This window comes from Lynx canadensis, chromosome E1 (genome assembly GCF_007474595.2).
Source record: "Lynx canadensis isolate LIC74 chromosome E1, mLynCan4.pri.v2, whole genome shotgun sequence".
In the NCBI taxonomy this organism is placed as follows: Eukaryota; Metazoa; Chordata; class Mammalia; order Carnivora; family Felidae; genus Lynx; species Lynx canadensis.
Window position 1 is genome coordinate 49,370,230 of NC_044316.2, and position 15,921 is coordinate 49,386,150.

The window sequence follows — 15,921 nt, forward strand, 5'->3', positions numbered from 1 at the left end:
GTAAAGAGGTAGAAAGGCCTTCTTACTATTAGGCATACTAGAAGATCAACTCCACTCAGATCAAAATGGCGGTCCTGATTTTCTGAATGGTACGCCTGGGCTCTCTGCAAAGACAAAAAGAAAAAGAGCTAAGTGGAAATTCATCAGCTTTATGATTTGCATTTAAATAATGAAATTCCAATAAACCAACCAACCAACCAACCAATCAATAAAATGAAATTCCACAAATTGCATATTTTCAATGCAAGCATCAAGCTTGATTCCTCTGTGTGCCCCGGTGACAAATATTCCACTGCAGGGAAGAGAGGGGGCCGCTACTCAATGCTGTCTCCCAGTGAACAGGTGACCTGTGTCTGTTCTCTTTTCCAATCTTTTGTTGTTGTTGTTGTTGTTTAATCTTTTGTTTTAACATTTGCTTCAGGTCTACTGAAGGCATCACAGAGAGAGGATCCTTGTGAAAAATAATAGGGATTGACAATATTTGTCCCAAATGCCCCTCAAGAGCCTTTTCTGGGCCCCTTCCTACCCTGATGGTGACTTTCCCACCATAATACGTTAGCCACATCATGCTATTCTTCCTTCATCAGTCAGTACGTTCAGAAAGTAGCTCACTCCTCCTAAATAATGTATGACAGATATAAGTTAGTGTGGTTCACTCGGCAGGTCTGCTTATATTTTAGGGGATTGCTTTAAGCAAAGGAAGGGATTTCCAATTGAGAATTCTAAGTGTTCCTCACTCAATGGAAAAGTGCTTTTGCAGACAGAGGGCTTTCCAGGGGCCCCAAGAACATGAGGGATTAGGGCAGCTTTCTCTACTTTCTTTGAAGTATCATCCAGGATGATGTGGGGCCCTAAAGAGCATCTTCCTGGCTGAGCTATCCAGCACATCTATCTCCTCGTGCACTTCTTTCCATTTGAGTCCCACTTTCTTTAATGCCTCCTGGTCTTTCCTGTTTCAGTGCCTTTCCCTCCCTCCACAGAACATGCTTACCTTCTGCCCCCCTCTCCTGCTAATTAATTCTGACTCATTCTTCAGGATCCTGTGGAAGCATTGCTTCCCCCAGAAGAATCATCTGACTCTCTAGATCATGTCAGCTGTGCTTTGTATCTTGCCCTTGGCACTTTGCCCTTCTCTTTTGGAACCTTTAAGCCTTTTGCACTGAGTCGTTTCACCAAGTGAATGGTGAAAGGATGAATTGTGCTATCTTGCTCATCAGGTGCCCCCAATGACCCGCACAGTACCTGACACAGAATACTGTTTCCCAAAGACAAGCACAGGGTCCAACACAGACCACTGGTTAATGTGTATTTTCGAATGAATAAATGACCCTGTATATGGTTTTATACTCACAATGGATAATGAATACCTATTAAACTAGGCAACGGTTTTCAATCTGGCATTAGATTTGAATAGCATTCGACAATGCTTATGTTTTGCAAAGTGCATGTGGCAAAACTTTATTGAGGTTAATTTTTCATGCCAGGAAATTCACCCACTTTAAGTATACAATTCAAGGATTTTCAGTAAATTTACAGAGTTGGGAGAGCATCACCACAATTCACCTTAGTAACATTTTCATCACCCCAAAGAGATACCTCATTTGCGTTTGCTATCAAACCCCATTCCCAAACCAACCCAACCCCAGGAAACCACTAGCCTGCGTTCTGTCTTTACGGAATTGGGGCAAAGCACTTTAATAGGCTGCATATTCAAAATTAATGACATATTAACGGTTAATATTTCTTACCTCTGCCAAAAAAGCTAGAAATTCACCCATGGTGGATGAGGGAATTAATATCATGCTGGAAATCAAGACAGGTAAGTTGAAGTGATTCATTACAAGGGTGTCAAACATAATGGTTGAGGTCTACAAGGCAAGTGAAGATATATTGCAGGTCAGACATATACAGTCCATTGATATTGGGGAAAATATTTAAAACGTAAATGTTATCATCTATATCAGAATTTCCCCACATACAGATTTACCACTTTCAGATGGAGAAGGGAGGGGTTTTAGTTAATGAGAATAAACGTGACTGTGAGCTCCCCAACAGAAACATTTTACATAAAAACCTGGAGATTAAGGCAAAGACTTCCTAAGAGTGCATTAAGTGCAGTCTAAGACAATAAGATAGAGAAATCACCCTTTTACAGCTAAGGTAACAATATTGTGAATGTATAAAAACCTGCATAAGATGAGAAGCTATATGGGTAGTTACTTTGTTTTATTTTTTTATTTAAAAAAGTTTTTGCAATGTTTTGTTTATTTTTGAAGGAGAGAGAGACAGAGTGTGAGTTGGGGAGGGGCAGAGAGAGAGGAAGACACAGAATCCAAAGCAGGCTCCAGGCTCCGAGCTGTCAGCACAGAGCCCGACGCGGGGCGCAAACTCACGAGTCTTGAGATCATGACCTGAGCTGAAGTCTGATGCTTAACCGACTGAGCCACCCAGGGTCCCCTATGGGTAGTTATTTTAAAAAGTCCATACTGCCTCCTACCTAGACTAATGCTTTCTCAATGTCATTCCTGCTCCATTTACGTCCCATTCCAAACAGATAATTTTATCTACATTTTGATTACACTGATTCATTTTGAGACTCTGTATTTTGATTACAATGGACTTATTTGCTTTCAAAATACTGGTAAATGTGGGATGAGGGATAAAGATGATTTTTCATTGTTCTGTTTTAAGGATCAGTTTATTAGTCCACAGTTGTATTGAGCACTATTTTGAACCTTTTCTGGATCTTACTAGTGTGAGAATTATCATAAAAATAGTAAAAGTTGTAGCTATTAAATTCGCTGAATATCACACAAACCCCAGGCATTAAGAACCTGGCATGCGTTGTTTAACACCATAATGTGGTCATTCTTGCTATCCCTTCCTTGTATGGGAAATCCAGGGTTTGGAGACCATAACTAACATCCCCAAGACCACACAGTCAGTCAGTGACAAAGTCGGAATTCAAAACCCTATGTGTGTGTGATGCCTAAGTCTTTATGTCAGAAAACGATACTGTTTAGTGGGTTACATAAGGGAATGTTGAATGGCTACTCAGTGAATTTAGAGTTTGGGGGGAATGGATAATCTACACATAAAAAACAATTGGGAATACAACTAAAGAAGTTGTAATCAAGGGTTCAGTAAGAGCACAATAAGCACTTTAGATGGCAAATTCAAAAAAATTTTCTCATTTTACAACCAATAAGCTAAGACTCAGTGTGCCAAGAAGAGAGGTTACCTCTCTTCTTGGGCTGACATCATGGGCACCATCATGGGCTGACAGGTGCTTCCTTACTAGACAGGGACCTAAGATACCCATGAGGTACCACACCCTGTGGGCTATGAGAATCCACTGGACTCCAGAAACAAATTGACAGCTGACTATGGCTTCACTCAGTGATGGAGAGGCCTCGCCTACACTGTCCTTGCAAGTGTACCCAAGATCACAAAAGGACAGCTGCACTCCCCATCGTCCGATACGTTTCTATATATGATCTGTGAGTGATAATGAATGACCTGGGGTGGTTTAAAAGGATACTAACTGCGTCATGCAAGATCGGTTCTCGCAACACACGTTGCCTCAACGCATATTTCAAATAAAATGATAAGTTCTTTGTACCAGGCACAAAGGTATTGCAAAACAGCTTGAGGTCTGTGCGAAGATGGACGGTGCATGGCAAATCAAAGAGTTACGCCCAAATCAAGATGCTGATCAGAACAGACTTTAAATTAATATTGTCAACCTTGCTGCTACCTCATACCTTGTGACATGTGTAATGATGTGCGTGAGGTTGGAGGTGTCAATTTTATTCTTGAGTTGCCAATAGTTTGTGTGTGACCTGGAAACAAGCGACTCATTTTTCCTCCTCTATAAAATGAGGCGAATGATACCAGATAACGAATTTTTTTTTTAAATCTGACATTCCAATATTCCATAAGTATGTAGCTTCTTTTCACTGATAGAAAAATAAAATGTTAGAGACCAACACACTGAAAGAGATACAGATGAGAAAGGAAAAGGGAAAATAATCAGAAAGTATAAACCTGTATTATACTGGAATACTAGAGTATATATATATATATTTTTTACATCTTGGACAAAGAAATCTTTATTTTCCAAAATTTACTTTGACTCTGCAATACTGCCTCATCTAATTTTACTCTGTAATAATTCAAAAATAGTTGGCAGCAAAGGAAAAAGCCACCCAATCATATGTAAATATATTTCTATTTGCAAAACAGTGTTTTAGAGCTGCGTGTTCAATTATCTGCTGTAGCCCTTTATTTACTAGTTGGTTCATACCACAGTGTGAACGTCTTAACCATCGCGTTATTCCACAATCCTAATAGGACAGGTGATTTGCATTAGCATGACTTTGCTTAGAAAGAGCAGAGTCAAATTTCTTCATTCGTTCACTTATTCACTTGCGGCTGAAAAATTATGCGAAAGAATTTATATGACAACGCGGAATCTATTTTGCCTTCTACCATGTTTTGAAGGAAATTTGCCTTCACGAGACTTTCATTATTTATATCTTCCCCGCTCCCTAAGCCAAGCAGTGAGAGCTATTGTTCTGTCAGATTCTGGTGTATCGAGTCTGGAAAGCCTTCATATTCTGTTGAACTGATACCCTTTGGGGGCACCTGGGTGGCTCAGGCGGCTGCGCGTCCAACTTCGGCTCAGGTCATGATCTCTCGGTCTGTGAGTTCGAGCCCCGCGTCGGGCTCTGTGCCGACAGCTCAGAGCCCGGAGCCCGTTTCAGATTCTGTGTCTCCCTCTCTCTCTGCCCCTCCCCCGCTCATGCTCTGTCTCTCTCTCTGTCAAAAATAAAAAAAAAAGACAGAAAAAAAAAGAAATGATACCCTTCGAAATCCTAGAACTTGGCTGACAAAATTCTGTCCGCATTTTCAGCAATCTTGGGCATTCAGTAATCTTTCATTCATATTGACCAATAAGTTCTCTGGCGTAGGTACAAAAACATCTCCAATCTTGGAAATTATTAGCGTCTGAGGTTCAAGGATACCTTCTTGAAGCCCGTAGAAATGGACTGTGACATTTGACAGTACAGTCCATTTCTGCTGACAAATGTTACAGAGCCATTTTTTGTTCTAATGTCACCAGGGAGCCCTGTATTCTGAAGAATCCATAAACTCAATAGTAGCACCTTGCCCTTCCGGTCTTCTGTAAGGTTCTCCAGAAACGCTAATCAAAGGGTTGTACGTGACTTCTTCAGGAAGGTCACTGACTTGGAAACATGTAACATTTCCTCTCCTTTCTACAGTGTAATCGAAAGGTCTTACTTTTTTCCCATTTCTCAAGGCAAAGGTGACCATATCTAACGTGACAGTGAAAGTTTAAAAAATAACTCTCTCTATCAATAGGTTTGTACGTGTACTTACGATAAAGAAGCAAAATGACCAAAGGCCACTATTTTTTCTCCTCTTGCGAAAAATAAACGATATCACATACGTCAAGAAGACCAGCGAAGCTGCATAACCAAGCGTAATCACAGCCTGAAGATAATACAAACAGTATCAGGGTCAAACCCTGAAGTATTAACCGAGGGAAAAATTAAATTACAAATCTTTTAAAATGTCTTATTGCACATGCACTTTGAATTTTTTTTTGGTTTTAGTTGATGACAAAATGAAAATGCGTATGTCTTCCTTATAGAAAATACCAAACGTTATAATTTATAAGATATTGTCTATGTGGTGTGTCACTTACCAGGGCAAACACAATTCGACTTGTGATATAAATGCTCGTTATGTTTGCGATGTAGAAAATTAAATACATTGAAAGGAGAAGAAAAACGAAGAGGCTAATATCCACTAGTGCCTGCCCACACCAGTAGGCAGAAGGGTAGAGGCCAGAGATCCATAGCTGGGACTTAGCTCTCCTCTGATGAGAAAACAGGAGATACACAGATTCAGTTGAAATCCAAATCCAAAACAAACACACTGGGGGAGATTTTAAAGATAAATTGAATCAAGTCATTGTAGATCTTCTAATAATTTAATTATGCACATACTATTTAGAACCCGAGGTCTAAAGAGCCAATTCCATTATGGCGGCCATTGTGAAAACATGTTTTATTTTATAGGTTAGATTCCCACTTTAACACATGCCTAATGAATAGAAAAGCAGATCTCATAATGATCAAGGCATAGGCCTCCTTCAAGAGAGATATTGTTCTGTGACCTGAAGGACAATACCCATTACCCAAGTATGTTCTGGGAGTTCCAGGCTCAGAATAGGGATGGTGATTCAAAGTTCACCTGGCCCATTGGCTAAATCTGATTTAACTGTTTTGCTTTGGATCACAGACAGGAACAAATACAAATACAACCACAAATTTTATCTTTGTAAAATATAAAGTCAAATATAATTCAGGGCCCACTTCAGGGTCTACACCAAAAAGAATTGAAAGCAGGGTCTCAAAGAGATATCTGTGTCTATCACAGTAGAAAGGGGATGTAAGTCTTCAATCTGGTCCTCAGTGTGAATATCAACGATTTCGTCCTTTTCCTTGGGAAATAATGCAGTCGAAAGTCGTATAATAATCCCCTTTGAAAGTTTACATTAATTTGAGTCCCTGTAAAATTATTGCATTTTTCCTGAAATTTTGAAGTAAAAGATACTTTGTGTTTTGGAACTAAACTTTCTGACTTGATAGAAATAACGCTTAACTATACTATCTAAATTAAATGCATGTTTATATGTTTTCCTCACAGGGAAACATTTTGAACACACACCATTTAGAACACAATTTCTGAAGTCCCCGCAATTCCCCCCACCCCCCTTTCTTACTTTGTAATCGCTGACACTGCTCATGGAGATGTAAGGGGACATGCTGCACACCACCCAAAATAAGAACATGGAACCTTCTGGCAGCCCAATCCAGAATAACACATAATTCTGCAAATGTAAAAAAGGCACTTTAAACTGGTGAATGTTTTAAAAAAAAAAAAAAGAAAGGAACAAACGCTAATTATCGTCCAGAATACGCTTTTCGAAGTCTTAGAAAATCAAAATAAAAGTGTATGCCTAGTTCAGCAACATCTATGCATGAAGGTGGGAGGGGAAACGATGTCCGATCATTTAACGTGAGGCTTCACCTTCTAGAAGAAAACAAGAAGCAAAATATAACTCGGGACCCACGTCAGGGTGTACATGGAAAAGAATGAAAGCAGGGTCTCCAAGAGAGATCTGCCCACACATGTTCTTAGCAACACTATCCATAATAGCCAAGACGTGGAAGTAACCCAAATGTCCATCAAACAGAAGAAGGAATAAACACCGTGGGGTATATATACATACAGTGGAATATTATCCAGCCTTTAAAAGGAAGGACATCTTGTCACATGTTACAACATGGATGAATTTTGAGGGCATTACTCTAAGGGGAATAAGCCAGTCACGAAAAACTAAATGCTACATGATTGTCCTTATATCAGGTATCAAAAATAGCAATAAATTAATAGAAACAGAAGGGAGGATGATGATTAGCAGGGCCTGGGGGAAGGGGAAAATGGGCTGCTCTTGTTCGATGGGGATGAAGCTTTAGTTCTCCAAGACGAAGAAGTTCTGGAGATCTGTTTCACAATAATGCAAATAGACTTAACACTACTGAACTATATACACTTACACATGGCTAAGAAGACGAGTTTCATATTATGTGGTTTGGCCACGATACCAAAAATAATCATTTGGGAATTACGATCCTGGAAACACAGATTATTCCGTTCTGAGTCGCACGTCTTTCTCAGCAAACCCAGTGATAGATGTGTGAAGACACCAGCGTCTAGTCAGATGTATTCTGAAGATGAAGATGGCCCTTCGTGCCACCAAGCCAGTGGGCCAGGAGATGAACTCTGAGTCGCCGTCCCCAAACCAGTGTCTGCCCGGGGCTGGGTCTATGCTCAGGCAGGGTACAGGCCTGCCTCTTGGGTATAATGACAGTTCAGCGGTACGGTAGGCTAACTCAAAATAATTCTACCACTCTCCACTTTACTTAAGGCTTGAGGGGCTTTGCCCATCCGTTCAAATATTTCACCAGGTGGGAAAATGCCTCACTGTTTTCATAAGAACGGCCGAGAGAAGAAAGGTATGTGCCGCTGGGGAGGCCTAGGAGAGGAACCTTGGGGCCTTGTCTATTCTGATCCTGAATAAACAAGTAATGACATTTAGAAACTAAAAGATCAAGAGGGGATAACATCTACCTCTTTCTACTGCCAGTGGATTCTACTTTCTGGAGTGTTCCCTTCAGACCACCCTACTCTTGCACTGTGCTGGCTCTCACAGTTAGTGGTGGCTTCACTCATAGATGCATGTGTCCATCGCTGGCCTCTCAAGTATATTCTGTCCATCTTCTCTTTGCACGTACCCCCAGCACCACTAACGCAGAGAAGCCCAAACTGAATTCAACCCCTTTGTCACAAAATGGGCTTCCCCTTTCGATGGCTCCATTTTTTTTTTTTTTTGAGAGAGAGAGAGATAAAGAGCAGAAGCGGTTGGGGGATGGGCAGAGAGAGAGGGAGAGAGAGAATCTCAAGCAGGCTCCACGTCCAGAGCACCCGGGGCTCTATCTTACAACTGTGAGATCATGACCTGAGCAGAAATCAAGAGTCAGATGTTTAACCGACTGATCGGTGGCTCCATTTTGAATCCTGTTTTTTGTGCTTCCAGTCTCCTGGCTTGAAATAGTTTGAGTCAGCTCTTAAGAGATCCCTCTTGAGTATCAAAGTCTGACCAGAAAACCATTACCACCTTCAGTACTTAGAAAGAAAACAATCATGCACTGGTTACATGGGTGGACAGAGCAGAGAAGCCAACAAGGATGATAAAGCAAGAAGACACCGTCACTTCTGGGCTGGAGGGGCAAAGGAAGGAAGCAATGTGACTGGAGACTGGACCCCCTGCTGCAGGGCCCTCTTGCTCTCCCACTACTGCTTCCTATCGTCCAAATCCAGGCTATAGCCCCAGCTGACAAGGAGCCGCGGAAATGTAGCCTGTGCACATCAGATACCCCTGGGATGCAGAGCAACTACAGGTTGATGAAGGAATTAATCAGGAGGCAGATAGCCCAAGAACTGGTTGATTCTCCTTCAGATCCAGCTACTATCCATTTAGTCAATGGGGGTCCACCAACAAATTATATGAGATTTGCAAGATTCTAAAGCTGTTTTACAAGTGTTCTTGATTTCCGATTTAGCGTACACACACAAACACACACACACCCTCACTCACACTCTCTCCAATACACTTCTGCAATCAAATCTGTATCTTTGCAGGAGATTCTCTAGACTATGACAAAGTCTTGAAAAGTTCCCCCATGAGCACTCCCTGATAATAACAAGAAAACAAATTGTTATTTTGTTAGATACGATGTTTAAAATGTTAGGACAAAAAAAAACCACCTTAGGATTAACAATCAATTATGAATATCTAAAAGCTAAAGAGGGAACACACTGGTTGCTTGCCAAATTCCTAATTGTTCAGAATGAGTAAATCCAATACTTACAAAAGGATATGGGCTTCTCTCAATTCGAATATTTTGTGTAGAATTAAACATTCGAAGTAGTCCATTGCTAACAATATTCACGAGAATAGGAAAACAGTGCAGCCTCAAGGTATTGCACACAACTGAAAATCTATAATCCTTTGAATAAAACAAAGACAAAGTAACGCTAATTCCAAATCACTAAAGAACAACAAAAACGCTTTCATATTAATATTCTCAATACGGTTGACCCTTGAACGACACGGGTTTAACCTACACAGTTCACTTACACGAGAATTTTTTTCCGATAAATATAATACAGTAGTGTGAGTGTGTTTTCTCTCCCTTATGACTTTCTGAGTAACATTGTCTTTTCTCTAGCTTACCTTATTGCGAGAACACAGTGTATAATACATAGAACACACAAAGTATGTGCTAATCGACTGTTTATCTTATCAGTTAGGCTCTGGTCAACAGTAGGCTCTAAGGAGATAAATTTTTAGGGAGTCAAAAGTTATACATGGATATTTGATTGTGCAGGGGCTCGGCGCCCCTAACACCCATGTTGTTTAAGGGTCAACTGTACATGAAAACATCTTTAGGGTAGTTAGCCATTGAATAGGATTCCTTAAAGTCATGGTTGGTGATTATAAGGTCTAACATTTTATTGAATCCGAATAATGCAATTACATTTAGCTACTTTCATTATGTAGAAATCATCTAATTCCAAAGTTAAGATAGGAAATGTTTTACAAAAGCTCACTTACATTTCACAGTTTATTCAGTAATGATCCCCAAATGCTTTTAAATCAAGTTGAGTGTATTAGCTGGGTTGATGCCGTTTTTAAAACAGTTAAAAATGTAGCGCTTCGTTTTTGTCTTTTTTTTTTCATAAAAGTAAAAGTAAGAGACAAGAAGCAAACATACCTTTTGTTTACCAGAAACTATGATAGCTCCGTTGTATGACAGGTCACCAGTGCCATTTCTGTTTGCAAAGTCATCTACTTCCAAAAGTATATTCTGATGCTTCAGTGACTGTATAAAATCTTCAATGTTTGACTCTAGTATGAAATCAATAACAGAAGCCCACAGAACGCAAGAACATACATGTCAAGTCTTTCAAATAAACCACAACACAATTTAAAGTCAATACGTACACAACATTATGCAAAGTCACGTCTCTTTGGGCATCACGATAATGAGATTAGCCCACTCTACCATTTCCTATTTATCAAATCTTGTGCTGCGATGACTTAGCTTTACAATTCTTTTTAGGGCGAGTTAACATGTAACTATTAAAACAAGATTATTTTATGACTCTTGGCTACAAAAAATATACTTGAACTCAATAATTTGTGGAAATACAATCAGTACTTCAGAAGAGCCAGCCTAAAATGGCCAATAATAATAATAATAATACTTCCCTCTCTGCCTTATTCTTCAAAAAACAGAAAAGTAAATATATACTATGTGTATGTTAACATATATGTATATTTTATGTACATATCTATTACCTATATATATTATATATTTCAGGAGTACATATTATACTTTAAATTATGTAAATTAAGATATATTTTATATAATATATTAATATATATTAAATATGTATAAATATAAAATATGTTAATATGCTTTTAATAAATAAATAAAAATAAAATTACATATATGTGTGTGTGTGTGTGTATATATATATATATATGTCAGAAATGAAAAGAGTGCCACTATCAGACCAAAGTTTTTGATATGCCCCTAAAGAAGAAAGCAGATGAGATTTGTTTGACAGAGAAAAACCCACAGCCTATTTCCACTATAAAGGAAACACCAATTTCCAGGATATCTAAACTCAGAGTGAACAAATTCAAGGGGGCAAAGTGGTCTCTGAAGCCACAGTCATGCTCATTAACCGGTCAACCCCACCTGAAACAAAGTGCCCACAGTCCTCTCCCATGTTCCACATGGAACAGCTGTCCCCAGGAGACAAGTCCCCAGATTTACTTGTTAAGAGATACTATTTGGGGAAAACCGCAGGGCAAGATTGAAAGTAGCTCCAGACAATTAAAAGGACAGGATGGAATGGAAAAAGAAACAAGGGGGGACTCTCGTTTTTTGCTCATTTGGACTTCAAAATGGAGTTCACACTGGGACTCAGAAGGGGTTCTGGGATCAGAAAATTCATCTGGGTCAAGCCCCAGATGAATTAGGATTCCCACCAGGTGGGAAAGGAAATGTGTACATAGAAAATAAGCTTTCCATGCATCCTGAGAGTGTGACACTCCATTTCCACAGTCACCTGAGGAAGGAAACCTTAACAGTTACCCACATTCACTTAGGCAAACAGGGCTTCTTTGATTTAAAGATGAACATCTCACCAAGAAGCATATTTTGAGAAAAGAGGAACAAGACGGCATAGAAGCCTCAAACTTAAATCACAAAACACCTCACAACTGAGTCCAGGGAAGGAAAATAAAACAAGTTAATCCAAGTATATTGCTCTTAGAACAACTGGAGAGGAAGCTTTACACACGAGATAACAATAGGCGGAAAGACAAAAATGAATAGGCTGGCAGTCATAGCCTGAAAATTTCTGGATCTTAGAAATAAAATATACACCAGTAGCAAGACTTCCCATTTTAAGGTAGCAGAGTGAATAAAATTTACTTTCTAAAACCAAAATTGAAAAGAGAATGAGAAACAGAAATTAAAAGGCCACCTTTGTTTAAAGAGGAGAACCTATAACTCCAGGTCACAGACGGATATGAATATTGGGATGGACTGGGTTACTCATCAAGAGAGGACTCCTATGCTGAATGTGTGTGTGTGTGTGTGTGTGTGTGTGTGTGTGTGTGTGTGTGTGTTTGACATCTTAGGCAGAAACAAAAGCTTCCTCAAAGTTAAATAAGAAGTGAGACAAAACCAATTACCCATAATTTAGAATAAATAAGAGCCTGGGTACCAAGCCGTCTTCAGGAATCTTCCTAGATCCTATTGGAGGGGCATAGGGTATAAAAGTGTTTCTTTTCATGTCAATCAGTGTGTATAATATTTATGGAACAGGTTAGGCTGCGGCAACGAAGAGATTTCAAATAGAGTGGTTCAATCAATACATAAATTTATTTCCCTCTCACATAATAGCTTGGGGTAGTCGGGGAGATAGGTAGTTCTTCTTGAACTAGGTTAACTAGTGACCCACATTCTTTCTGTCTTATCCCACCATCACTATCATCTTCAATATCAGAGCAAATATGCATAGTTCCTCAGCTGTGTTCTATAAATGAAGTCTAAATGCACATTTTCTTGTCTTACGATTTGGTTTTTTTCCCCTCTCCATAAAAATAACTCAGTTCTGGATTAAAGTCTTGTGTTTCTCTTCACCTGTGTTATTGATGATCAACAAGCTGGTACGAGGGTCTTCGGGGGGTTGTCCAGGAGAGAGGAAATACAGCTCAGGTTTAAATTCCCAATCACTCTTTTGAAATAATATGGCATAAAGTATCTTTTCCACAACCAGAGGGAACACTGCAATTCCAAATACCAAGAGTCTACCAATAAAGAAAAAATAACCATGTATCTGTAGCAATTTCATTTGCCGCCAGATATTCCACAAATATTTGTTGGGTGCCAACTCTATGCCAGCCATGATTACGGCTGCTAAAATTTTGAAAGTCAGACCTTAGCATGCCACACAGTACAAAAAGGTGTTGCTGTATAAACACCAGGCTGTCAAACCATAAAAAATTAAACAGACCTATGTATAAGGCCAATCAAGTGCTGCCATGCAGGCATTTCTACTGCTGTCAGTAAAATGAAATGTTGTATTTATCCATTTTCTGGCAGGAATGTTGGGTACCATGTTCTAGTTTTAAATTGTCTTCTGACTCAACCCTCTCTTGAAACTCACTAACAAAACTGCGGTACTCTGATACTCACAAGGTCAAAAGCTCTTTCTTTCCATGTTTTAACTTCAAGAAACGGAGCCGTGCTATTGCGCAAATCTGCATTTTCCAGAGGCCCAAGTCGCTCATATTCTTCCGCGTTTCAGGGAGAGAAGACCAAGCTGGCTCTATGTCATGTAGGCTTTCTGTGTCTCTTATCACCTCTGCTTGTTCAAAATCTACACGCACGCACACAAACACACAACACATTATTAATGCCATCCTTGGGCATCACAGTTTTCTCTTTTTAGTAACATTAAAAATTGTTTTATGATAGTTACAAAGGAAACAATATAAGAAACGAATTATATTTATGACATCCACATTCAATGAACTGAGTGATAAAATATAACTAAATTCATACCCAAAAAAACATTCGGTAAAGGGTGACCTCATTATGCCAAGCCTTTGATAAGGCATAGAAGGTTCCGTATGTAACAATATTCTGAGGGATTTCAAGAAATATTCTCCATAGAAATAACCAATCATTGATGCCTACATGTTGGCTAATAAGTTGTCAATAATTTTGAAATGGAGGCAAAAGATTACCGGCTCTGAAACCACCAGACGTGGACCTGATTCCCAAACACATGACTTATAAGTATCATTATTTGGGACCAATCACTCAAGTGTTCTTAGGTGTAGTTTTCTCCTATGTAAAATGATGCCAATAGCATTTTTTTGGGAAAGGCTATTGTAGAAAGCTAATGCACTATATCCATACATTGATCCAATTTTCAGGCATAGCATCTCCATAAATGACTGCTTTTATTATTATCACCCATCAAAATACATAGGAGATGATCCTAGCTTTTTCCCCATTAAGACCTTGGTGGAATTCTGTACACAGACAAGCTAAGAACAATTTTGGGGAGACATCTGGTCAGACTTCATGACCTTGGTCAAGACACTTTCACATCCTCAACATATCCAAGAAGCAGCGAGCGTCTGGGGGATGGGGGAAAACTGCTGACATGGGAAGCAAGTTGTCCGCAAAGGGAAATTTGGTATATTCCAAGAAGGGAGCTGTGTTCAGTCCTAGTAATGATGTTAGAAAATAATGACAGCCTTTCCCAAACAGCAGAGTCAAATGTGGAATTATTCACATTCTTTAGTGTAAATCATGCATAAGACATTATCAAATACTAAATGAATACATGATTATTTGGAAACTGAGTTTGTTATTTATACAACAAATCTACCTTGTTCGATAGTTGGTTTTCCTTCCAGTTTCATGAAGACGTCACTCAGAGTTGATGTAGAAACGTCATAACTCATCACACCCTGGTCAGAACACTTATCAAGATCACTGAAAAGGTCTAAGGCAACAGATGGGAATAGATACATTTTAAATACCACATTGATAACAAAACCCAGTAAACTAATGCTTATTTAGGAGATGATCCAGAATGTTGTTCAGAAAATATATGTCTTTGGATTATCACAGTAAGCAAAAGCAACATTTTATTAGAATGTTCTCTGAAATGAGTATGTCAGAACTTTCCCCTCTATCCTCAAACCATCTGTACTCTACCTTCTATTCTCAGCTCATGAATTCCAGAATACTTCTTTGAAGAAATACGAGCAATCAGAAAGAACATTATCTTCTCCCCTTTACACCACAAATCAATGTGTATTTCTACCCATATTCTGGGTCTTCATTCTGTATGGGTGGAAGACGTATAGCTGTTCCCACCAAGGCTACCTCTTTGACTTGTGTTCCCAATTCCATCCCATTCAGGCATCTTGAAGACTTCCTAAAGCAATCGTCTCCCCTTCTCTGGCCTGTATCATCAATTTCTCCGACATCTACTGGGCCATCTCAAACAGCAACCATAATGCTGTAAAGTCATCCAGTAAATAAAGACAAGTAACAACAACAACAAAAAGCTAATCTCCTTCCCACTCCCCCACCCCCACCACACACGTGTACCCATGGCTCAAAGATTTGTCTACTCTACCACCTTCAATTTGTCACATCCTATTGAACTGAACTCCTCAAATCCAAATGCTACCCCTATCCTTCCACAGAAGCTGTTCTTTCCAAGGCCATCAGTGATTCCAATTTTTAAAGTCAATGGGCAAAAGCTTTATTAAAAAATTATTTTACGTCTCCCTGCCCCATCTCTTTCTCTGTCTCTGTCTTGGTCCAGCTCAGTGACATTCACAGCTGTTGACTACTTCCTCTTTCTACAAACATTATTCCCTTTGAGTTAGTAAAAATGTACGTATTCTTTTGTTTTTCCTTCAAGTTCATGGGCGGGGGGGGGGGGGCTCTTGATTTCCACCATTCTCTGACTCTTCCTCTACTCTGTCCTGAGGGCTCAGTCTGAGGTCACCTTCTCTTTCCATACACTCAAATCCAATCCCTTTGCATTAAATCCATCTGTATGCTAATGATTCCCAAGTTCAATTCTTACTTTGAGTGTTCTCTGATTTGCAATATCCTATAATCAAATGTATAGTCACTTGACCTCTCC

The 15,921-nt window shown here is 39.4% G+C and overlaps 1 protein-coding gene across 4 annotated transcripts in view; it reads right to left on the reverse strand.

Annotated features, from left to right (window-relative positions):
• The window catches only part of ABCA6 (ATP binding cassette subfamily A member 6), a 60,977-nt gene that overhangs the window by 14,138 nt on the left and 30,918 nt on the right, over positions 1 to 15,921 (reverse strand). For all 4 annotated transcript variants that reach the window (XM_030295632.2, XM_030295636.1, XM_030295635.1 and 1 more), the window contains 10 exons: positions 14,644 to 14,760; positions 13,437 to 13,620; positions 12,882 to 13,048; positions 10,434 to 10,567; positions 9,528 to 9,665; positions 6,815 to 6,922; positions 5,732 to 5,905; positions 5,404 to 5,517; positions 1,749 to 1,868; positions 27 to 104 (listed from right to left, as the gene is read on the reverse strand). In XM_030295632.2, the coding sequence (XP_030151492.1) occupies positions 27 to 104; positions 1,749 to 1,868; positions 5,404 to 5,517; positions 5,732 to 5,905; positions 6,815 to 6,922; positions 9,528 to 9,665; positions 10,434 to 10,567; positions 12,882 to 13,048; positions 13,437 to 13,620; positions 14,644 to 14,760 (1,334 nt within the window). The remainder of the gene's footprint in view (positions 1 to 26; positions 105 to 1,748; positions 1,869 to 5,403; positions 5,518 to 5,731; positions 5,906 to 6,814; positions 6,923 to 9,527; positions 9,666 to 10,433; positions 10,568 to 12,881; positions 13,049 to 13,436; positions 13,621 to 14,643; positions 14,761 to 15,921) is intronic.